General features: G+C 37.7%; 1 protein-coding gene across 5 annotated transcripts in view; it reads right to left on the bottom strand.

Annotated features, from left to right (window-relative positions):
- LOC120300449 (tripartite motif-containing protein 59-like) overlaps nucleotides 1-25,606 on the bottom strand; it is a 45,523-nt gene extending 19,917 nt beyond the window's left edge. Inside the window, exons 1-9 of one of the 5 annotated variants that reach the window (XR_005554663.1) lie at nucleotides 24,124-25,606; nucleotides 21,678-21,764; nucleotides 18,329-18,562; nucleotides 15,438-15,460; nucleotides 13,917-14,062; nucleotides 13,589-13,677; nucleotides 13,408-13,506; nucleotides 9,901-10,008; nucleotides 6,407-6,520 (exon numbers count right to left, since the gene is read on the bottom strand). Coding sequence is in view for 4 of the 5 variants with exons in the window: in XM_039326466.1 (XP_039182400.1) it covers nucleotides 6,512-6,520; nucleotides 9,901-10,008; nucleotides 13,408-13,506; nucleotides 13,589-13,677; nucleotides 13,917-14,062; nucleotides 15,438-15,460; nucleotides 18,329-18,562; nucleotides 21,678-21,764; nucleotides 24,124-24,702 (1,374 nt within the window). In the remaining variant the exon portion in view is untranslated. Of the gene's footprint in view, nucleotides 1-6,265; nucleotides 6,521-9,900; nucleotides 10,009-13,407; nucleotides 13,507-13,588; nucleotides 13,678-13,916; nucleotides 14,063-15,437; nucleotides 15,461-18,328; nucleotides 18,563-21,677; nucleotides 21,765-24,123 lie in introns of those variants that run through there. The other 4 variants (XM_039326466.1, XM_039326469.1, XM_039326467.1 and 1 more) reach the window with 4 other exon arrangements.
- Nucleotides 25,607-25,960: the final 354 nt, after the last annotated feature.

Below are 25,960 nucleotides of genomic sequence, written 5' to 3'. Positions count from 1 at the left end.
AGGACATGCTGGCCCATCTCTCAAAGGAAAAGATTTATTTTCAAAGTAGATCTGTGAGAAACGTACTACCAGGTTAGAATCAAGGAAGGGGATGAATGGAAGACCGCGTTTAACTGTCCCCTGGGATGTTTTGAGTTCAAAGTGCTCCTGTTTGGGCTACAGGGAGTGCCAACCATCTTTATGCAGCTGATTAACGAGGTCCTCCATAAGCACCAGTATAAGGGGGTTTTGGTGTATTTGGACGATATCTTAATCTACACCGAAATGAAAGCTGAGCATGTTAAATTAGTCAGAGCAGTTCTAAATAAATTCCCCGCAGCCAAACTATATGCCAAACTTTTAAAATACGAGTTCCATAAAAGAAAAGATTGATTATTTGGGCTACCAGATTTCCCACAAAGAGGTGGAAATGGACCCAGAAAAAGTGCAAGCCGTACTGGAGTGGGCACCACCACACACCTGGAGGCAGCAGCAAAGTTTCCTGGGCTTTGCTAACTTCTATCAGCAATTCATCCCCTCCTTCATGCAGATCGCACTCCCCATTACTAACTTACTAAAAACGAAGGGGGAGGTCAAGCCAAAACCCAATCAGCTGCTGAAATGGATTATGGGATGCTAGGCGGCATTTGAAAAAATTAGAGGCTTTTCTCCATGCAGCCAGTGCTTAAACACCCAGATCCAGAAAAAATGTTTGTCATCCAGGCTGATGCCAGCAACATGGTGGTGGGGACAGTGCTGCTCGAGGAAAACGAGGAAGGCCAGTTGCAACCCTGTGCCTACACCTCAAAGAAACTCACAGAGATCGAGTAAAGGTGGGCAGTTTGGGAGAAGGAAGCTTATGTCATGCGTTGAGCCCTCTTCAGTTGGAGGCACTTCCTAGAAGGGAACAAGATCCCTTTCCAAGTATGGACTGATCACAAAAACCTTGAAGCATTAAACACCCCTAGGAAGCTGTCCCCAAAACAAGCTTGATGGGCCCAGCACTTCCACTGATTCAATTTTACCCTCCGGTATTTACTTGAGGGGAAAATCTTCCTGGCAGACACACTGTCATGAATGCCACAATAAAACAGCAAGAAAGCTGAAGTGGTCAAACCATTGCTGTCCATGAAACAACTAGTTGCGCATCACCACGAGGCGCAAGCAAAGAACCTGTCCCCCCTGGACAGCACAACAGGCACCAAATTCAGACAAGCTTTGGAAAAGGATGAGTGGTTCCTTAGCCACAAAAATCTCTGTTCAATGCAAAATGGACTGCCGTGAGTGGGGGGGGAATTATACATCCCCACAACCCAAAGATTAAAGCTCATGCAACTCTGCCATGATTCAAAGCTAGTGGGACATTTTGGGTTTGTAAAAACCCTCCACCTGGTAAAGGGACAATTATGGTGGCCATCCCTAAAGAAGGACATTGAAAGCTATGTAGCCAGTTGCCCCATTTGTGCAGCAGCGAAATGGAGACAAGGAAAAACACCTGGCCTTTTACAGATGGTGGCAAGCCCTTCAGCACCCTAGAGAGAAATTTCTGTGGATTTTATCATAGAACTACTGAAGAGTGCTGGAAACACTGTCATTTGGGTAGTGACAGATTTATTCTCCAAACAAGTCCATTTCATACTTTGCCAAAAAATCCCAAATGCTAAAGCCTTGGCTAAAATTTTTGTGTCAATGCTGCTAATATTGGATGTTCTTCTTTGACAACATATGGAGATGCAGCCTTTTTCTTTATTATGCTTCTTAGAATTAGATGATACTGGGGGGAGGGGGAGGAATGTGATGGGAGTTAGTTAGACATACAATATTGTAGTAAGAGATGATAAGGCATGGCGGAATAAAAAACTGGGCAGAAAGCCAGCATTTCAAATTAATTGGAGAATGCGATTTATGACTGTTAGTTGTAGGAGGGAATTGTGCTTTAATCTATGTGCTGAAGTCAGATTTTGGCTTCGACTATGTACGTGCCGAAACTATGCTGCTGGAATAAAGATTCTTTAAGGTAAACAATGCCTCAAAGTTCTTTGAAGAGTTTCATCTGTTGGAACCATGACAGTTTGTGCAACACATCTATTGGCTACATGGAGCCCCACAATGCATAATATCAGATAGGGGGGTCCAGTTCACCTCAAAGTTTTGGAGAACCTTTTTGGACCTACCGGGTACAGATCAGGGCTTGTCATCTAGTCATCATCCGCAAACGAATTGGGGGACAGTACTAGAACAATACCTGAGATGCTTTATAAACTATCAACAAGACAATTGGACTGACCTGCTACCTTTTGCTGAAGTAGCCTATAGCAGTGGTTCTCAACCTTTCTAATGCCGCGACCCCATAATACAGTTTCCCATGTTGTGGTGACCCCCAACCACTTATATATCACCGGGTGCCAGGGGCGTGACCAAAGAAAAGGGGGAAAAATGGCGGACAGCCTTGTTTGGCGACCCCCGTGAAATGGTCGTCCGACCCCAAATGGGGTCCCGACCCACAGGTTGAGAACCACTGGCCTATAGCAATGCAGTGCATTCCAATACTGGCTACACACCATTCCAGGTGGCTACAGGACAGAGCTTCAACCCAATGCCTGAATTGCCAGTAAATGAACCCACCATCCCTTCCCTGAAGGAACAGATTACGCAATTGCAAAATACATGGCCAGTGGTCAGAAAAGCCCTAGATGAGGCTAGAGAAGTTTATAAAATGCAGGCAGACAAGAAATGGATGGAGCCAAAGCATTTTAGAGTGGGGGACAGGGTATATCTCTCTACCAGGTTTCTGCAGTCTCTACAACCTTCAAAGAAATTAGGACCAAAATTCGTGGAACCATTCCCAATCAAACGTATCATTAACCCAGTCACAGTAGAGTTTGAACTCCCCAAAACATTAAGACAGGCTCATCCGGTGTTTCACTGTGGTCTACTAAAGCCGGAAATGAGCTCGCCCTTAAGGCCAGCTGCATCTCCCCCACCACAACCTGTTATGGTGGAAAGGGAACAACACTTTGAAATTAAAGCAATTTTAGACTCCAGAAAACACCATGGGTCTACTCAATACCTGGTAGCATGGAAGGACCTCCTGGCCTCCCAGAATGAGTGGGTACATTAAAAGCACGTGAGAGCCCCTAGGTTGCTTAAATGGTTTCATGCCAGCTATCCTGATAAACCTAACCGCTGAGTTTCACTTTCTCTCCCTATTATTTTGTCTTTCTGCAGGTGGATCTCTCATTTTTTTAAAGGGGGGACGGCATGCCAGAACCCCTGTGCATTTTGCCTTTCTTTCCTATGCTTTCATTTTTCAGGTTCTGCCATTCTAATCAGGGGAGGGGGACCTATGGGTATTCTGCAGTGTACTTCCTGTGCTTTGTTCTATTTTCTTTGAAGTATCTTTCTTGGAGTGAGAATGAAATCTATCTCCAGCCATCTGCCTTATCTCCATGTGGAGGGAAGAAGCTGTGGAGAAACCTGACAGCCTTGAGAACGACACCTTATCGGTTCTTTCTCACAACAATTTGACACCTATGGATTGGCTTGATTTGAACCAGCCATCGGATGTACAGTTGGGGTGGGGTTTGAAAGGGTTCTTTTAATATAACATTTTGCATGGGAAATCCTCAGTTCCTGCCTTACTATCCTGCTGTCAATACCTTCAAATCAAAGTTTCTGTTGAGACAATGCAAGTTTCAAGAGTTCTGCTTTCTTAGGAGGTTTAACTTACACTAACTTAGTAACATCATCAGTGCTAGTAAGGAGTGCTGTTTGCTGTCAGTTTATATTCTGGTGTCTTGCCTGTGGGTGGGGGTGGTCTTAGGGATTCTTTGGTTTGGCTGCTTACTAATGATTCTTTGGCAGTTTCTTGACTGGGGTATTGCTTAACTTGATTGTTGGTCTAACGTGGACCTTGGAGTTAATCTATGCTGATCTGAGTGCTGATTACTGGTGGAAGGGTGCTGGAGTCTTTTTCTCTTTTGGCCTGTTTGATTGTCTCTTTTGCATAGTCTATAGATGTTGTTAATGTCTATGTGTCTATTGATAGATGATTTGTCAAAGAGTCAGGTTTCTAGAAATTCTCTGGCATTTTTGGATTTGGCTTGGTTTAGGATTGTCATTTTCCCAATTGAAACTATGGTTAAATCTGTCTATATGTTATGAAATTAAAGAATTTTTGTCATGCCTTTTGACTACCAGTTGGTATTCATGGATGCATTCTGCCAGTCTTTTGCCTGTTTGTCCTATATCATGGTCGTTTCAGTTCTTATATTGTATGATAAAGTTTTTACCTTGCTGAGACTTTGCAATCAGGTATTTTAAAAAAGGTCACTGGATTTAAAACAGCATCTTGTCTCTTTGGTCTTTTACTTTAAAATAGTGTTAACAAATATTAATGGATCAATCAACATCTAGTTTTATCTAGTTTGAGGTAACCTGGTTAAATTCCAACATGCTAATCATTTTAAAACAATATAGGCATAACCAATATAGGCATGCAAAAGTTTAGGTACTCCTGATCCAGTTGTATGATTTAATGAAACTGATACAAATTGTGCACAATACAAAGGTAAACAAATTTGCAAATCTAAAAGGCAGATATTTGTATAGAGTTATTTAAAAAAACAGTGAATATGTTTATCAGACAATCCTTCAGTGTTTTTATCCTGTTATGCCTCCTTTGGTGAAAGTAACAGCTTCCAAATGTTTTCTATAGGCAGCGAAAAGTCCCTTTATTCTATTCTTTCTTTCCTTGCTAAATTCTGGTAGCTCAAAAATATTCATAGGTTTCCTTGTATATACCATAAAGACCACTTTAAATTTTTTATCTATCTTTCTTTAAGTACTTTATAGCTGATTTGAAAGTGTATTTTGGATCCAAAATCTTCTCTACATTCCCATCTCCACAATTAGAAGGGGCAGATTTTGGACTACATAATTGCAAAAGAAAAATGGTTGTATAGAAATTGTTCTTGACATAGAGTATATTATATGTTAATGGATTTAAAAGCAGCATGATAATATAGTGGTGCCTTATAACCTGAATTCTTATCAGGAATGATAAGACAACAAATAATTACAGGACATTCTGTCATTCTCATAAGTGGTAAGCCAAATCTATTCATTTATAGATTTCAAATGAAACTATAATGTATGAAGACATTTGTTTGCCTTTGAGGCATAAACTGATGTTTTTTGTACTGATGAATAGGTCTGAAAGAACTTTAACAAAAATAAAGCATGGTTGTTTTCAATTGGGATTATCAGTGGACATCACCCATAGTAGGCAAAAATTTCACACGTATTATCAGAGTCAGTTGGAAGCTAATTCAGTATAAATTTGTTGTCATAGCTGCAACATTATCAATGTGCTGATGATACTCAATTGAAAATATCCACCCTTGGCTGATCAAGTGAAACTATAAAGGTTCCTTACTAATGTCAAAATGGGAACAGACTATGATTCAACCCAACCAAAACTGAGTGGCTGCGAGTGTAAGCATCCAAGACACAGTGATTGATAATTATTCATTTTTGGATATGAATGGTGTTACATTACCCTGCTCAAATCCAGCGTGCAATTTGAGGTCTTCTCCTGGATTTACTGCTTCTTTTCAAAGAGCAGGTGGCACCTGCAATCGGTGGTGGTCTTTGCCCAATTTCATCTTGACCAATTATGTCCATTCTTAGACCAGGAGTCCCAGCTTGCTATCACTGAAATATACTTTATGTGAGGTTACCCTTGAACACCACATTGACGCCTCAAATGGTCCATGCAGTGGCATGGCTAGTTTTAGCCTACTTCAGTACACCCATGTAAAGCCCACTAGCCAGCTGTACTGGCTTCTTATAAGCTTCCAGATACAATTCAGAATGTTATCACCTGTAAAGGTCTAACATGCATAGGCTATTAATAGGATTGCCTTTCTTCAATGGTATCTGCCTGCCCATGTGCCCTACAAGGAAACAAAATAATCTGAAGAGATCTAGGAGATGTACTTTTGAAATGATCTCCCTCCCCTCAATGAATGGTTGGCCCCAAACCTTTTGGCTTTTTAGAAAGGCAGTCAAAAACTTGGGTTATTTTTTGAGCATTGGGATCAAGATGTCTAAAATTTTTGCTTGGAAGTGTGCAGTAAATGTTAGTTTTTAATCACTTACCAGTTTTTAATTTTTAATTTTAACTGTTGTTTTTGTAAACTGAATTAACTGTTGAAGGAACTAAAAGGCAGCATAAAAATAAACTGTACATCATTGTATAAGAGTATTGTGACAGAAAGGAATATAAGATCTAGCCAACCATATCTGTACATTTTATTATTTCATTCAGTTAGATGCTATTCACTCTCTTCTCTGAGGAGGACCAACAGCAAAGTTCCCTCATTTACACATCCACCCATTTCTGTTGCTTTTTCATTTTGCTTACTTTGTTCTTCTGGATGCCAACTGTGAAATGCTTTGAAAATAAAAATGCTTCTGTCTTTTGTCCAAGTGCTTCTTTTCCAAGTACAAAATCATATTGCACTGTACATCAACGAATCTATAGGAAGGAATAAGCTTAGTAATTGATTTTTGGATAATTATTTTGTCCCTTCCTCATTTTTGGCTCTTTCTAGTTTAAAAGTTACCATAATACATTGGATTTCTAAATCCTGTAGAATCAAGTTTTAAAAATATATTTTTGATTTCAATTTTAAAGAACAATGTAGAATACTATATTTACTAAATACCATACACCACAAAAATATATGAAAAAAACATCACTATGGAAAATACTGGGTTCAATTTTATAACAGTTGGAACATTATTCCTTAAAATACTTGCTTAATCATTGTGGTACAGCAAGAAAAAATGCAGCCTCAGAAGGATTTTCAGTCTTTCAAGTCAAGTTTGACTCCTTGTGACTACATGGACATATAGGTCCCCATCTTAGCACCTATACGAAAATAAGTTTGCTTTTCCTTCTCAGTATACAGCTCTGGAATATTTCAGCTGTCTTCCAACTTAATACCAAACAGATCCAAACTATGTTACTTTTTTTAAAAGATCAACCAATGTCAGTTTGGTGCTGTAGCAAACAACAAACAAAATTATGGGCACATAAGGATGTCAGCTTTATTAAGCATCATCCTGCTCTAACCATTATTACTACCTACTAACTGTTTCTTATGATACACAGATTACTCCAGAATATGACTTCTAAGGATGCAGTTTGAGGGGAAGGGTAGATAAGGTACTCAATGACCCTTATAAAAGAATTAAGTATGATTAAGCAGTGTAATTTTCAAGGAACAGCCTCTGAACTAGAATGAATACATGAGAGAGACAAGTGGAATACCAGCTATGCCTCTTAGTAGTGCAGTCTTAATGCAGGTTTATTTGGAAGCAATTCTTAACTATCTTCAGTGCAAATTAATACATACTGTAAAAGCTCAAACGTAAGAGAATCAAAATAACCAAGGGCCTCAAAACGAGGAATGGTTTGTGTTGTTCGGGATGTTTTGAAAACTACAATGTAGCTAATTGGAATAAAATTAGCTGATTAAAAAGAAAATTCAAGAATGTTTCCCTGAAACCAATTTGGGGAATCAGTGCCAATGATTCAAAAACATGGAGTGAGAAAACACAATTTGCAATCTTATTGTTTACAATGCCTTGATAAAAGGGTATAGTTGTTCCTGAAAGATATATATATATTTAAAAATTATAGAGTATACTACTGATATTCAACTTTTAGAATTTATTCTGTAAAATTAAGTAATTTTTCCATATAGTATTTATGTAGTCAATGTGACATAGGGAATATATTATGGGATACTGTATATAAAGCAATTTATTTTAGTACCTTTTTTTCTAAATTAATTGAACTATATTTCATGTTTTAGGTATACTATTTCTGCTGCTGTCCAAAGTAGATAATTATTAATTCAATAGGATTTAGCAGAATTCTATTAACAAAAGTTCCCCTATTGTATTAGGAAGCTATATTTGCAGATAAATCAAACATTTAAATATATAATTATTAAATACAGAATTATTAAATAATTATTAAATGAAGATCTTTCTATAGTAGAAACAGATACAAAATAAAAATGAAAGTGTTATATTGTTCTAGATTAGAAGTATATACTCCAGCTTTAGAGATCATGTCTTTCTAAACCTTGGAATGTGAAACAAACTTTATCATTAGTTGCTTTGAAAGTTCAATCCATTACTGTGAAACATGATTTCCTGTACAGGAAACAAACATGAGGTTTAATGTTGATTAAAATAACATTAAGCCACAAGCTCTAGAAGTATCCAAAAAACAAAAAAACGACTGAGTAAAACCAATTCACAACAAAAAAAGGGAAGAAAAATAGTGTTCATTATTGCCTTACAAATAATTGATTTTTTGAAGATGAATTCATAATTCAAAACCAGATCTAGCGTTGTATACAAATTTTACAAAATATGTACAAAATATGTAAGTGAAGATTCTTATAACTATATGCCCATATAATTGTTCATGAGAAAAATTAAAAAATGATGGCTCTATGCTTCAAAATATTGTATCTGATTCTACTAAAACATTAGAAAAGAAATTTAACTTGATCATGTTCCTCTGAAGGAAAATTAATAACTGTATTTTTATATTTGGTAAACTGCTTCACTCTGTTACACATGCTCAATTTCCAGCTGGGTCATTATATCTTCAGAAAGAAAAATATTCTGATAGAGTGCTTTGGTCACTAGCAGTGGATACTTAATTTATGTCTTCAATATCAGGATCTGAATTTGCTGTGCAATTTGTTTCATTAAGTATTGAAGGAGGAGATCTATATTCTTGGCAACTAATGGATGACTTTCTAAAACATTATTTTCATTATGATCATTGAAAATTGAAATGCTTCTTGCATATGAATCAGACTAAATTTTTCTGAAAAACAAGAACACTATAATTTTGAGATTTTAGACATGTACTCATGCAGAATGACGAATGGCATACTGCTTTTTGTTTTTGATACACAGATCCATTTTTTCAGGATAAAACTTATTTTCTTTTCAAATGCAGTTTTGACTTTTGATTTAACTTCTGATTTATTATAAGCATACTGAGTTTTATTAAAAGGCACTGCTGGAGAAGTCAAAATCTCATAATTATTTCTGGAAACTTCTTTGACACAATATATATATGGACTATTCCCTATCCCAAGTACAATTATTTGAAAAGAAACTTCTAGGTATTGATGACTGCTTTGAAATATTCTGTTCAGTTGTCTGAAAACAATTACTTTCAGAAGACAAATCTGAGGAAAAATGTTTTCCAGTAACAACATTTGAATTAAAACTGATGGCTGTGCTAATATTAAATAGTAGTAGTAGCAGCAATTTTTGTAAAGAAGGATGAAGAGATTTTCCCATTTATATTTCTCAGGTTGCAAACTTTGCTTTTAGGATTTTCCAGAAAGGAAGTGAACACTAATTTTAGTTTTTGGAAAGATGAAGTAGATGACACTTTCAAGTTGGCATCAAAATTTGAAAAATGCTCCATAATGTCTGTTGAGACTGGTTTTAAAGCCTTTTTTGGTTGTATAGCTGTCTGAGATACGTTTGGGCATGCAGTGAATGAGAACAGGGTTTTAGAAGAATAAATTTCTACAGGAATTGGCAAAAGATTTTCTGTCTTAAGACATCTATTGGTATTTTCTAACAGGTTGATTTTCTTGGTGGCATTCTGAGTGCCTTTCGGGTCTAATACATCCAAACTACTATTTGAGCCACAAAAATTGAAGTTTGGGTTTGTGTTTTGAATGCAAAACCAAGGGAATTAGATAAACTACACTTATTGGCACTTTGTCTTTGTAGTATTTGCGCATTTTGTTTCTTCTGATTATGTGTTTCAACATCTAGGCAAAACAAGCCATTTCCTGAAATTACCTTTTTTGAAAACCAAAATGTTGGCAATGTATTTCTTTCATGTAAATTCTCTGCATGTAATTCATCTGAATGTACTTCATGTTTCATGTAATGTATGTAACGCAGCTCCTAAAATAGAAAAGGACACCATACTTATAGCAAATTTTCCAAAATCATCAACTGGTTTTACAATTACTTTCTACCAGCATTTCAGATTTATCTAAAATGTAGCAATGACATTGCTCAACCAACTTTGGATGATTTTAAAAAAGCTTAACAATGCTGAACATTGTTAAGAAACCAGGAAACCCCAAATCTCTAGGCTATATCCTAAGTTGAAAAAAATATTCTGGAAGGTAACAATGCCAAACCACTTTTGTGTTATTGCCCCCCAAAACTACATAGAGTACTCACATAGTCAACAAGAGTCAAAACTGACTTGAAGGATTCTTTATATTACTAAGTAAGTTACGTTATTTAAATTTAGTTACGTTATTAAAAAAATACCCAGAAATAGCGAAGTGAGCAAAGAATAAGGTTATATTATTATTATTATAGAGTCAGTCATAGTTTTTCTTTTTTCAAAATGTGATCAAGTAATATGGGCAGTATATGTACTTCATATAAAATATGACAGAAATGGGAAGGCTTGTAATACAGTGGGCAGATTTGAATAACTTGGCTCTTTCACATGACAACAAATTACCAGCTTCATTTAATAGTGGAAGGTAGTGCAGAAGATATAGCCAAATTTGGTATTTGTGAGCAATCATATAATCCAGCAATGTGTTAAAGTAGCTTGCCCACCTATTCCAAATTGTCAGCACCAGCCAATTATGTATCAGGTTACCGTTGTAGTTTGACCTCCCAGTATCACCTTTAGATGTAGGTATAAGTTTAACTTTAAAAAAGCTGACTGGCCTAAATTTCAGAGATTGTTGGACAGTGCTGTTACTCAATAGCTAAATCAAGCTAAACTAAAGAGCTGTGGTGGCACAGTAGTTAGAATTCAGTATTGCAGTCTAATTCTGCTGACAGCCAACTGCCAGCAGTTCGGCATTCAAGTCTCACTGATTCAAGGTTGAGACAGCCTTCCACCCTTCCGAGGTCAATAAAATGAGGACCTAGATTGTTGGAGGCAATATGTTGACTCTGTAAACCACTTAGAGATTGCTGTAAAGCACTGTGACACGGTATATAAGTCTAAGTCCTATTGCTATTACAAGAAATGTGTGGAGGCCATTAAAAAATGTTCTTGGCTATCAATCCTATGGGGTTGTAAAACCAATTATATCCAAGGCCTTACAGTGGAAGCAAAGGACAAACCACAGAAGTATCTTGCTCTTTTTGAAGTTGATTCTATGACAGTGAATGCCGGCCAACAATTAATTATTTCTATAGCTGAAGCTAAGAGAGAAAGCTGGATTAAAACAAGAGGAACTAGACATACGCATAAGTAGCCATAAAGCTTGGAGACTGTTGAGTCATCCGAGTAATGACCCAAGTTGCTCTAGAGATTATGCCAACATGACTCCAGACCGAATAGCCAGTCAGCTTCTTAAGAATGGCAACCCAGATCAAAGGCCACCAAAACCAAGATTAATAGAAATCAAAAGAAATCAAAATCAATAGAAATGAGGAAGATGAAACAACTTATCATCTCTCTTTAATTAGGGAAGAACTGAGAGAAGCTATAAGGAAAAGTAGGCCATGGAAAACATCCTTATTGAACAGGTAAAGTAATATGGACGGAAAGTAATACAGTGGCTACTATTTAACGAATGCTTGCAACAATGTAAGATTCCTAGTGTCTTGCGAAAGGCTAAGATTGTAGCAGTTTTAAAACCAGGTAAAGAGGCCACGAACCCTAAGAACTACTGTCCAACTTCTCTCTTGTGCCGCATCTATAAAATCTTTGAAAGAATGATATAAAATCACCTCACTGTAGCTCACTTCATACCACAGTAGGCTGGATTACACTCTGAAAAAAGTTGTGTTGCACAGATCCTGAATTTAACCCAGTATATCAAAGATGGATTTCAAAAGGGCAATGTAACAGGAACTTTATTCATATGATATCATCAATTTTAGAAGACTGAAGCAGAAAGTTTATGATATTAAAGATTTTAAATACAAATATCATCAGGAATCTGCTTCAGAACTGTATATTTGTTGTGAAGTTCCAGGGAAGGCGAAGTAGATGGAGGAACCAAAGGAATGGCTTACCATAGGATAGTGTATTGGCTCCAATTCTTTTTAATATTTACACAAATGATCAGTCACTTCCTGAAGGTACTAACAATTATATGTATGCTAATGATCAGGCAATGGCTGTACAGGGAGAAACATTTGAGGAGGTTGAACACCGTTTAACTGAAGTCCTGGTAGAGATGAACTGATACTATTGGGATAACCACTTAAGATTAAATCCAGCAAAAAGTCAGGTATGTGCCTTCCATCTTGGAAATAAGCAGTCTGCTAGGAAGCTGCATATTATATGGAAAGGGAAGTTACTGAAGAATTGCTACAGCCCTAAATATTTAGGGGTCAATCTAGATAAGGCCCTAATATATAAGCAGCACTGTACCAACACTAAACTGAAGGTCAGTGGATGAAACAACATCCTTAGGAAATTAATGAGCTCTACCTGGGGTGCCAAACCAAGGGTCCTTAAGACAACAGCTCTGGCTCTTTGTTACTTGGTATAAATCAGCACACACTTGGAAAGTAAATGTTGCTCTGAATGAAGCTAGCAGAATTATTACCGGATACCTTAAAATTACTCTCTAGATAAGATCTAGCCAGCATTGCCCCACAGAGAAGCAGCAGCATATAGAGAGAGGCTTAACTCATCTATATCTAGGCAACACCTCTCTGTATCTTACAACCAGCTCATCAGAGATTAAAATCCGGGAAAAAAGTTGACAAAAGAATTTGAAGAATTTGAAACCAGAGTGGACTTATGGAAAGCAACAAAGAACCAATACTGGATGGAACCAATGGAGGAACTGGCATCTGGGTCTGGTGAAAGCTGGGAAATATGGAAATTGTTGAATAGAATATGCATGAGTATAAGATCCAGAGACATGCTGAACATATGGGTGTTGTCTGACCTTTGCTACTGTAGTGACATTCAAACAACACATATGTATACCTGCCCTTTATGTACGCTTTGAGTCTACACTTGAGGACCTTGAGCACAACAGAATGCAATTAATATTGCTAGGTTCTGGGCAAGATTTGTTTAATTTGTACATATTTTAATATTTTATTTTATATTTTAAATTTTATGTTGTATAGTATGCCTTATTTTAATTGTGATGCTTCTGATATAAATAAACAAATGTGCTTCATGATGAAAAGAGAAAAGATATGAATATTTTATTGAAGTCTGTCTCTATTCGTGCAACCACTGCAATTGGGTTAGAAAGGATAGTATCCAGCCAGATATCAGGAGCCTTCAAGTACCCAAGCCATCCAGTTCAAATTTGAATTACAAAGGCATTAAGACTAAACATGTAATCTTACCTCATGACTCATGTTTTGAAATTTAGTAGTTGCTGACACTGACATAAACTGAGTTGGAATATTCTTACCATTTTCCAAAACATCTTTTCCTGGCACTGGCTAAAAAAAGATATTTAAATTAAAACCATTTTGAGAGACCAACTGAAATATCTATTACCATCTATTACATGTGGTAACTTACATGGAACTTATCTTGTACAATTTTATCTTCCCATTGTTTTTCAGGGCTTGCAAATGTAGAAGGTTCAATATTTCCTGAAGGAATGTGAGCTTTTAAGGTGAAAGGTAAAAAAAAAAGTTTATTTTCTTATATATTGATAACTATATTAAATATAGTTTACAGTATATAGACTATATTAAATACAGTGAAATGGTTTTAGCCATAAATTCCACATTTACAATTAGTGGAGCAACCGAAACATAATTACAAACTGGAAAAAGTTCCCTATTTATATAAAGAAAAGCTTTTAAAGTAAGTATGAATCATTTCAATAGCTGTATCCTCCTACCTTTTGCCATATCCAAGCTAACTTCAGTAAGAGTCAAGGCTGAAATATCCTTAAGTATAGATATGATATCTAACTGTATCTGTTTGCATTCTGGCTGATCTTCATGACCAGAAGCCATCTGCATCAGCTCAAGTTGAGTCTTCATTCTAAACAATGACAACAAAAATACAATTAATTATATGAGCTTCCCTCTTGCTCTTTGTTTTAAAAAAAATTGAGAAGCAATATATAAAAAAACCTCTATAAACGTAGAACACAATACAAATAAAATGTTTAATTAAAGAAACTTATTTGTGTTAGGCACAACTGAATTAAGTGAAATAAAAGAACTGTAAGTGAAAAACAAGTTGATTTTTATGGAGTTACTATCAGAAAAAACCACTGATAGAAAACTAATTTAAAAAATCCTGGAATTCATAAACAGCTCAAGGAATAGGAAAAACAAAACCCAGAAAACCAAAAGATGAGGAGAAATTATCGAAAGAAGGTAAGTAGTAAGTAGGTTGGTGATCAACAAGAATTTTCATAAAATTACTTATTTTTAACAGGGATTTGTTTACCTGATTGGTAACTGTACCAATCTAATTTTAAACTATTTTTATTAAATATGTAGCTAATGTTACCATTTCACACAAGAAAGTAAATTTCTTGACTTAAGAACATCAATCATAGTCAGAATTTGATCAGTTATGGAAGCTTGTTATTTGACTTTTTTCAGAATAAAATTCTAATTCAATATCCCTTAATATTTGTCTATAAAGATATACTTAAGACAAAAGATTACACTTTTACATGCCTCAAAACAGCAAGTTCCAATATTGAACTCATCACTATTCTACATGAACTTGTTAAGCGTAATTTTTTTCCAAATTACTTCATTTAATATAGAAATGTTTACACAAATCAGCAGATACAAATCTGATAATGAAAGCCAAATAGTAAAATATCTGGTGATTGTTTTTTTTTTAAATCACAAAATCATTTTCTTCTATTGAAAGTAATTACATACAGTTAGGTTTATGCAAAAGATGTCAATGCTGCTAACATTGACATGGAGATGCAGCCTTTTTCTTTGTTATGCTTAACTCCTAGAATTAGATGACACTGGGGGAGGAAGAGGAATGTGATGGGAGTTAGTTAGATATAACAATATTGTAATAGTGTGTGAATTCAGGGCTTTTGAAATAAGAGATGATAAGAAATGGTGGATGGAGTAATGGAGGGAAAGTCTGCATTTCAAACTAATCGGAGAATGTGATTTATGACTGTAAATTAGAGGAAGGAATTGTGCTTTGATACTATGTGTTCAGGGGAGGGGATTTCAGATTTTGGCTTCAACTATGTTAGTGCCGAAGCTATGCTATTCCAATAAAGATTCTTTAAGGTAAACAATGCCTCGAAGTTCTTTGAAGAGTTTCATCTGTCAGAACCATGACAAAAGGTACCTTTCACACCTAAAATATTTCCAAGATTTTACAATTACCTAATGTACATAATGCTAAATCAACTTTAACTTCTTACCTTTGGTTCAAATTGCATGCAACCTGTGAATTAAGAAAAATGAAAATTAAGTTATTTCAATTATTACACATTACAACCCACCATATTATTACAATATTTTTCAGAAATTAGATAATTAACCAATAGTCTATACCAGGGGTGTTAAACTGCCGGCCCGCAGGTGGGATGCGTCACCAGGAAACCACGCCCATCCCATTGCCAGCAATGGGGGAAAAGCTTCAATACTTTGCGTGACGTCACATGACATCGCAAGTTTCACATGCCTGGTCTATATTGATTAATTCAACATGTAAAATCAAGAAAAAAATTGAATATTTGATATACTATTTGAAATGAAGGCATTAGGATCATTTTGGGAATCTATTCAATGAAGTCCTCAAATATTTTGTTTCTAATTCTACCATCCAAAAGTTTGTATACTGAACTGTAGCAAGAATCATGTCAGTTTGCATGTCTGAGTATTCAATTCCCAATCATTCCTCTAACTAACTGAAACTATGTTGCACATTTTATGCAGGACTAAAAAATTAGTGAGGACCTTTTAGACCAGGGGTCCCCGACCTGCAGTCTGCAGTAGGCTGTGGCCTACTGGCTGGCCAGTGCGAGCACATGTGTGCGCACACTCACCCCCACTTGTGCTAGCACCGCCACTATGCAAACAGGGTGCTGCGGAGTGAAAATAGGGTGCCACTGCTATGCAAAGAAGATGGCACAGTGCAAAAACTGGGTGCACGCAGCACGAAAATAGGGGAAAACTGGACATTGGGTGGCACAAAAACCGGGCACTGCCCCGCGCAAAAATGGGGGAAAACCAGGGGGTGCATGGCACGAAAACCAGGCGGCGTGCAGCATGAAAACCGGGAGGTGCACGGCGCGGAAACAGGAGGAAAGCAGTCGTGCACGGCATGAAAACAGCCAGTGTGAAAACTAGGAAGCGCGCAGCGCAAAAACAGGAACAAACCAGGCAACGGGCAGTACGAAAACCAGGTGGCATGTGGCGCAAAAACTGGGCAGCACACGATGCAAAAATGAGGCAAAATTGGTGTGATGTAAGTGTCACACAGGTGCTAGCACCGCCCTGTTTGTTTCGCATATGCTCGCAGCCCTATTTGTGCGTGCGTGCGTGCATAAAATGCTTCTCTCCTTCTTTCTCTCCAGTCCACCAACCAAAAAGGTTGGAGACCTCTGTTTTAAACCATGGAAAATTATTTTCATTCTGTGTCATTTTATGTGTCAATTTATCTCATTTCTTACTTTCCATTAAGATTTATTTGGAATTAATGTTCTGATATTTAGCCTTGCTTTGTTTTATTAGCTGTATTTTATTGTTTGATAGGTCTATTATTTTATGCATTGTTTTCTACACCGATTTTACTAAAATTAGTCCTCTGGATATCTTGAAAGGAAAGGAAATGTTTCATGATGAATACTCAGTGTCAGTAAATCTTGTAATAGAAGTCATGTGAATGCCCCCCATTTCTCTCAGAGTATATATTTAATTTTGCTTTACGAAGGCATCTCTGAATCCACTATCTAAACCTGAGTGGATGTCTTAAAAGCTTATTATGGCTCAACTAAGATAATTTACTCAAATTGTCTAAGCATGCATGCACAATATAAAATATACTTTCATTGGGATTACCCCAGTGCACATTTAAGTACTTTAAGTGCGCTCAGTCCTAGTATGTACTTATAATCAGAAATATCTATTTTTCTTCCTATATACATTCTATAACTTCAAAGGACCTTGTATGTCTCACTAGTTTGGTTAAGGCATCAGAGTAATTTTCTGTTGGATCCAGGATGAAGAAATACATATCCAGAGAAATGTGGTTTATTCCCTCTCTTTTAAACATATTGTTAAGATATTTTCATTTTACCTATCTTAAATAAAGACTGTATTTATCATTTATTTCCTGCCTAATTATTTTATTGCATGGAACTAGATTCATTAGGTTCAACTCATAAAAAGAAATGCATCTTTGAATTTATACAGAAATATGGCTCTTACAGTTTAAAATATTATATTTTTTTCTGTCCTAAGTCAACCTCTATGAGAGGAAGAGACAAAATGAAAAAAAAACACAACAATGGACAGAATATAAGCATCTGTTGGTATAATCTAGTGATGGCGAACCTTTTAGAGACTGAGTGCCCAACCTGCAACCCAAAACCCACTTATTAATCGCCTGGTGCCAGGTGGACATGGCCCACTGGATGGACATGGCTGTGGTGGTCATGGCAGATTGGGTGGGTGTGGCTAAGGTGGGCATGATCACCTCAATGTTGCTTGTGGGGAGGGACGCCTGTAGGGGCCGGACAGGGTTGGGGGAGATCCAGGGGGTCTCTGGCAGGTGGGGCGGTGGGCAGGAGGCTCGTGCTGAGGGGTGAGGTGAGGCAGGGAGGGGGTGCCATTGTCACAGGGCAAAGTGAGGCAGGGGCCGGGGCGGCTGCTGCCTGACACCATCAGCCCCTGCACACAGAGGCCAGTGAGCCCATGGGTACCGGGATACATCCGGCCATGTGGGACCTCGGCAAGTTAGCGGGCAGCTGGTTGAAGAGGGATGGTTGCCATCTCCAGGGCATGGCGTGTGTGCCCACAGAGAGGACTCTGAATGCCACTTCTGGCACGCGTGCCATAGGTTCGCCACCACTGGTATAATCACTTTGGATCATGAATCTCCTGAACAAATACAATTAAAATATTGAAGTACAGAACTCAAAAGTAAAGTGAAACATCAACAAATGATAATATTAGGAAATATAAAATAGTTTAGCTATTGTTTAGCATATGCCCCAAATTATATTTAAAATATATTAATTACCATTTTAAACAATATTGGACAAACAACAAATCACTTTATAGCAAATCCAAAACTAAATGTGTTTACCTTTAAGAAATGCTGTGGATCACATTCATCTAAAAGGTTTTCACAGTCAATCAGACTATTTTCAATTGTTTTTCGGTGAGCTTCTTTCATATTCTTCCATATAAGACGCTCTTTCTCTTTTCTTTTCTTCTGGCTTTCAAGGTTTTTAAGCAACTCCTTCTTTCTAGTTGCCAAAGCATTATAGAGTTTTTCAAATTCAGTTTCAATCAATTCTTCTTCATTCTGCATTACGGCCTAGAGGAGCAGTGACAAAGACAAAATGTATAAGCACTGAAATATTCCTATCAATGCAGAAGTCAAAATACCAGAAAGCAGTTCAAAGCATAAGTATTTTTTTGTGGGTGGGGAGGGCACACACATATGTATGCATGCTTTCAAGTCAGTGTTGACTTCTGGCAACTGAGTTCCAAACCCACCCACCCCCAAATGTTAAGTCTGCATGTCTGAGGTGGGGAATCTCTTTCGACTCTGCGATTGCAATTTCTTTTTGAAACCAGTCTAGGGGAAGAGGGTCACAAGAGACAAATTGATATACTATCACTGTGGTGAGGGAACTTTGCAGATATCTAAGATGTTTTAATTTGTACATTATCCCCTACTCCACCATCACTATTCATAAGGGCTATGCCAGATTTTTAAAAGGTAAATCATTTGCTTTAATTCTATGCAAGGTTCTCAGCACTCATCTCTACCTAACTAAAATATGCAAAACATATCAAAAGTTAGAACATTTCAAATCCTTCAGAGATTTTGAGACTGAAAGCAGCCCCTAGATTTCGTACTTTATTCTGTCACTAGGTTACAACTATGACCAAAATTAAATGCTGAAGCACTCTATTAGAATTAATATATTTTTACACTATCATAAAAGCCCAGTCCAGCACAATGCCACTGAAAAAGAAAAACAAGAAAGTCAAGAAGAAACCAACATGGTTGCACAAAGATCTCTCAGACAAACTGAAAGACAAAAAGGACAAGAACAAAAAATGGAAAGAGAGACACATAACTAAGGCTGATTATCAGCAGACAGCCAGAATATGCAAAGACAAAGTCAGGAAAGCAAAGGCTCAGAATACACAACAGAAATCAAGGATAGTAAAAAAAAAAAAAAAGTTTCTTTCAACATATTAATAACAAGAAAAAAAGTCAAGGATATTGTAGGTCCACTAAAGAGAGAAGATGGCAAGTAACAGGCATTAGGGAGAAAGCAGAGCTGCTTAACTCATTCTTTGCATCAGTCTTCACAGAAAAAAAATATAGCCCAACATACCCCCCCCCCAAAAAAACCTACTGCAAAAGACAAACTAGAAATAAAAATTAAAATAAGCAAGAAAATGGTAAGAGAACACCTATCCAACCATGATGAATATAAATCACCAGGACCCGACAGATTATATCCCAGAGTTCTAAAGGAACTGGCAGATGTTATCTCAGAACCATTGTGCCATATCTTTCAAAAATCCTGGAGCACTGGGGAAGTACCTGATGATTGGAAAAGGGCTGATGTGGTTCCCATCTTCAAGAAAGGGAAAAGAAATAGACCCAGGAAACTATAGACCAGTTAGTCTAACATGAATACCTGGGAAGATCTTGGAAAAGATAATCAAAAAACATATCTGCGAACCACTAGTAGCAAACAAAGTTATAACCAGTAGCCAACACAGGATTGTCAAACACAGATCATGCCAAACCAATCTTATTTCATTCTTTGATAAAGTGACCAAATGAGTAGACCAGCAAAACGCTGTGAATATAGTATACTTTGATTTCAGTAAGGCATTTGACAAAGTAGACCACAATCTACTGCTTGGTAAGCTAGAAGGTGGAATAAACATCACCACCAGAGGAATTTGTAGCTGGCTGACAAATCGTACGCAACGAGTAGTCCTCAATGGTCCACATGGAGGGAAGTAAGCAGTGGGTACCACAAGGCTTCATCTTAGGTTCAGTACTCTTCAATATCTTCATTAATGAGTTATATAAGAGAATAGAAGGGGAACTCATCAAATTTGCAGATGACACTAAACTGGCAGGAATAGGCAACACTCCAGAAGACAAGCTCAGGATCCAAAAAGATCTTGACAAACTTGAACAATGGGCCCTATCCAAAAAAATAATGCTTCTCTTCAGCTGCAAATGAACATTTTTAAAGGACACGAGACCTCTAGAGAAACAGGGTAGGATCAGAGCTTTTTAAAGAATGAGAAAGGAGCAATTCAGATTCTGCCATGATAAATTAATGTTTGCATCTGATACCCACTGCTGTCAGGTTCCTATCTTACCTGCAAGTTCCAATGGTATAATTTTCTACGCATGATGGCCCATGTTGCATCTGTGTCTAAATCTACTATTACTTCTTAAATAATATCCAAAAATACTGCTACAGGCGCAAGTAATCTCTGCTTTGATTACACAGCTTTCTTTTATGTAGTCCTCCTTTGCCTTGATCCTGTCTATCAGCTTCACCACTCAAATAATTCTTTCTGTTTTGAATATGCTATTCCTCTTTAATTTCATGCAATAACTTCTAATGCAGTAATGAATCCTGTATACATTTCTTATCCTTACTCTCAAAACTTAACTAGTCATTCCCTTTTATCTTTCCATTTGTACTGCAATGCATCATTTTCCTATTATCATTTGACGCTTCACTCTCAGTTATCTAATGGCTTCCATATATTTTCCTTTTTTCTCCTCAAATAATATTCAGCTACAACTAAATAACACATCTATTCTGTATTTATGTCTGATCTAAACTTTTTTAAATTGATATGGAGCTTACAAGTGGTTTTAGGTTGTGCTTTGGATAAGAAAATCTGTCAAATTTATTTTTTGTAAAATATTGTATACAGGTAGTCCACAATTTACGACCACAATTGAACCCAGAATTTATGTTACTAAATGAAAAATTTGTTAAGTGAGTTTTGCTCCATTTTACAACTTTTCTTGCCACAGTTGTTAAGTGAATCAGTGCAGTTGGTAAATTAGTAACATGATTGCTAAGTGAATCTGGTTTCCCCACTGATTTTGCTTGTCAGGTCTCAAAGGGTGATCAGATGACTCCTGGATACTACAACCATCATAAATATGAGTCAGTTGCCAAACATCTGAATTTTGATCACATGATCATGGGGATGCTGTGATGGCCGTAAGTGTGAAAAATGGTCCTAAGTCACTTTTTTCAGTGACATTGTAACTTTGAACGGTCACTAAACGAACTGTTGTAAGTCAAGGACTACCTGTATACAATGATAAGATGTGCTTATGACAGAATTGTATATATGCACAAACATAATCCATTTGGTGAAATATTTTTTCTCAGCTGACTCAACTTATTAATTCAGTTTACCTTTTCATCCTTTGGAGATATTGATATTTCATTCAACATTTTCAGTTGCAATTCTCTTATTTTCTTCAGGTTACTAAAGAAGGCTAGCTGTAGAAAAGGTAGTTTTAAAAGTTAAACCAATTTGAGATGCACAAAACTTTGTTTAAACATCATTTCTAATTATTTCAAACATTTTGAATAATTTTGCTCAAACTAAAAAATATCAGCAAAAATGTTTTCCAGTTTTAATGTTGGTATTATTGCTTAGCTAATACAGAATAGTTTCCAAAAATATATTGAGAAATAGGAGTCTATTTCCTAATGTTACTGTTATTTCTTAGAATTTGGCTTACAAGTTACAATTTTAATTAAGGTCCTCAGACATACATTACACTGAGATCAACAGGTTTGGTACCAGTAAATAAGAATTAATGAGTTAAAAGAAAAGGGGAAAGATCAAATTGATGAACTCACTATTTACATTTTATCCCAATTTTCTTTTGCTTATTTATTTGGTACCTTTCAGTAAGCCCATGAAGCTTTTTTGGAAATATTTTCAAAAAGCATGGCTAGAACTCATGGTCTCCCATGCCTTAACCCAGGGGTGTCAAACTCAATTTTATTGAGGGCCGCATCAGCATTATAGTTGCCCTCAAAGGGCCAGTTGTTGTCTTCTTCTCTCCCTCAGGCTTGCCCCACAGAAGCCTCTCCTATCCCCTTCTCTCCCTCAGGCTTGCCCCACCAACATCTCTCCTCACCTATTGCCTTCTCTCCCCCCTCACTCCTCCTCCTTCCTGTCAAATCCCCTCCTCTTATATCCTCTACTCCCCCCCCCCATTCATTCACTCACTCCCAGCTGGCCTTTTCATGCACTGCTCATCAGCTGGAGCTGCATGCACTGATTCTGGATTCCTCATCAAGCCCTGGCAGCCCTGCAGCTGACTCTTCCCCAGAAGACTGCATGTGGCTGCCAGACACCTGAGGCTTCCAGAATACCCCATCAGCTGGAGCCACACTCCGATCCGTGGGGTCTCAGCAGAGCCCCAGCAACAATGCAGCTCCAGCTGACTCTCCCCAGGCCTCTCTAGTGTTGCCGCTGCTTCAGCTCACTCCCCCCCAGCTACATACTCAATCACGGGCCAGATCTAAACACATCATCGGCTGGATCTGGTCCAAGGGCCTTGAGTTTGACATGTCTGCCTTAACCACTTCACTAAACCAGCACTTTTCTTATACTTTTTATTTTTAGTGCTGCAAATCATACTTAGTATAGGAATAAATAGAAAGATGGACTAAAATACATAACAAAAATGGTAGACAAGATGGCAATCAAACAAGATCCAATTAATTGTTAGTAAATGATATGCACAGAGAATTTTGTTTAAATTTTCACTTCCCAGTTTGATAGTTTGCTGCTTAGTTTTTGCTCTTCTACTGCACACTAGTAATTCATCAGCAGTCAAATACTTCTAGGAGCAATTTACTTGAAAGGTAATATCCTTATATGGATCTATCATTTTCTCAATGTTTTGCTATCTATCTATCCATCCATCCACTATCACTGCTTAAAATCTGCTGATCCAGATCTTTTAGGTATTCCTATCTTTGTATAAAACTTATATAAATTTATGATTGAATACTGGATCATCTCAAATTAAGTTACTGCTATGTTTGCACAAGCATTTTACTTTATTTTATATAGTTTATGTAATTATGCACACATTACATTCTAATACACTAAATCAAACTCTAAACAGATTACACAATTACACAGACCACAATTGGGGCCAAAATTTCTGCTGCTAAGGGGGTTGTTAAGTGAATTTTGCCTCATTTTATGACCTCTTTTGCCATAGTTGTTAAGCAAATCATTGCAGTAGTTAAGTGACTCTGGCTTCCCCCACTGATTTGTTGGAATCCAGCAGGGAAGGTTGATCACACGATCACAGGCTACTGCAACTATCATAAATACATGTCTGTTGCCAGTGTCCTAATTTAGATCATGTGACCATGGGGATGCTGCAATGGTTGTTAAATGCAACAATCAGTGGTAAGTCATTTCAATGCCATTGTAATTTGCTAAACAAATGATTCTGAGTGTACCTGTAGTAGCAAAAAAAAAACCTTCTACAAAACCCTATCTTCTTATTCTAGAAAGTTTTCTTATAGTATTGGACTTGTGTTTGTAAAAGCTTCATCTACTTCTCAATAGCTTTTATTGATTCATGTGTGGAGTGTCCTAGGATCACAGAGAACTCTATTCTCTTTTATCAGTTTTCCCTGTACCTGATTATCTTCAAATGGGTTGGGCCTTAGAGAAGCCTTTTTAACACTTGTGGAAAACATCTTAGATACTTAGACTCTCCTACAATTGAGTGTACATTGGTGTCTCTTGGGAGGCCCACGTCACTTTTCCAGGGTCATTCCCTTCTCTTCCCTCCATATCACGCCACAGGTAAACGCGTACTTTTTCCTCCTGGTACACCGTGTCGATGAGGTTGACTGAATGGAAGACGCCGCGATGGTCTTCCGACACGCACTGCCCGCAGCCTCCAGAGCGGCACATCCGGCAGTAGAGCTGCAATGGTTGCCCTGGGTGTTTCTTGCAGATGCCGCCCAGAGCAGCCAGTTGAGGAACCAGAGCTGACGAGTCCATCTCTGCTATCGCTTCCAGGCTAGGCTTCGTCACCGGGCTGGCAGCCCTGAACAGTTTCACCACCTCGGCTAGTGTGGTGTTTACAGGTAATGCAAAAGCCCCGCGGTCGGAAGGAAGAGAGCAGAGTTTACGGCACAGCGGGCATGACAGAATAATCGAGCCTCCGTCCCGTGACGGGCGACCGGGAGCCCGTGGGCTCTGCTGGAGCAAGTCACGGCTTCGAGGAGAGGGCCTCGATGCGGAGGAAGACGAAGAGGGCAATGCGACGCTTGCAGCTTGGCTGAGATACTCGACGACGCAATGGCGGCAGAAGTTGTGAGAGCAGACGGGCAGCGTGACCGGATCCTCGAAGACCGACAAACACACCGCACACGTCAGGCTGGCCTCCATTTGCACATGCGTTGCAGAGACCCAGCAAATAAGGGTCGAGAGGGATGTTTGGAGTTCTAAACAGTCTTTAGGAGAAAAGGATTTTCCCCTGACTCTACTCACGCTTCCGCCAATAAATAAACGCCCAGCTTTCCTCTATTTGTCATTTACTGCCATTCTCAGACCACGTCCCGCCTCCTTATCCCAGTAAAGAGCCAATTAAGAAGAAAATGAAACCGTTTGTGTTCAAAGTCCTTTCTTCCCACCTCTTAATATCATTCCAATGGATAATTAATTCAGATTGGCAGTATTCTTCGCCAATGACGTTGCAGGCTCTCCTGTCATCCGAACGGAAGTTAGAAATGAGTCAGAAAAACGTAGTACGTCCTGGAGAATATAGCTTGAACGATCTCTGGTTTTGATAGCGTCTATGAAAATGGATCGATTATATTTTTGAGACTTAAAAAACTGCGTTCTTCATGAGGTACTAAATAGGTGGAAACAACTCGGAATGCTGTACAACCCTGTCCATGTGCTATCAGAAATAAGCTCTATGAAATTTGCTGATGTGTATAGGATTGCTGTTTTGAAATATCTTATGTTTTGCTTGTTATGTTACCGCTTGAGTACAGAATAGTTCGAATTTTATCTGTTACTGGAAATAAAAGTTACCCATCTTTTTAAAAACCATTTCAGTGTATGTTGCTCGAATTGAAGGGTTGAAAGAAAAAATCATAAGGGCCCAGTCCAAGCTGGGAATAAACAAAATGGAGACTGCTTTAGGAAAGAAGGTTCTTGTTTATTGAGTTGCAGAACCAGTCAGAAATATGGCTCTGGGGCAGCTGACCACATGGTGCTGGGAGTGGTGGGGTTTTATACCTTCTTGGGCTTTTTGTTTGGTGTTCTTGTGGCATGAACTTTGACCTGAGGTTCAGTGCACCCTTTTTGTATTCTGATGGTGGTGGGTTAATCCTGTTATGTCCTAAAGGTCATGTCCTGCTAAAGTGGGAAAGAAATAGAATAACATAAAATAAAGAAGAATAAAGTAAAATAATAATAATGAAAAATCACTAAAAAGCAAAAATCATCTGTCTGCATAATCTCTGAAAGAAAGCTGTGTTAGCCAAAAGCTGTATTAACAGTACGTGGATGACCTAATGCATATTTAGAAACATTGTATAAAAGTAAAAACTGCTTTCATTGTATTCCCATGAGAAATGGACCTAACGTGTGAGAAACTATCTGAATGTTACACAAAGTAGATTCCATATACAATGTA

The sequence above is a fragment of the Crotalus tigris genome, unplaced genomic scaffold (genome assembly GCF_016545835.1).
Source record: "Crotalus tigris isolate CLP2741 ecotype Arizona unplaced genomic scaffold, ASM1654583v1 scf7180000024341.3516292, whole genome shotgun sequence".
NCBI lineage: Eukaryota > Metazoa > Chordata > Lepidosauria > Squamata > Viperidae > Crotalus > Crotalus tigris.
This window is presented reverse-complemented; position numbering and strand designations above follow the sequence as displayed.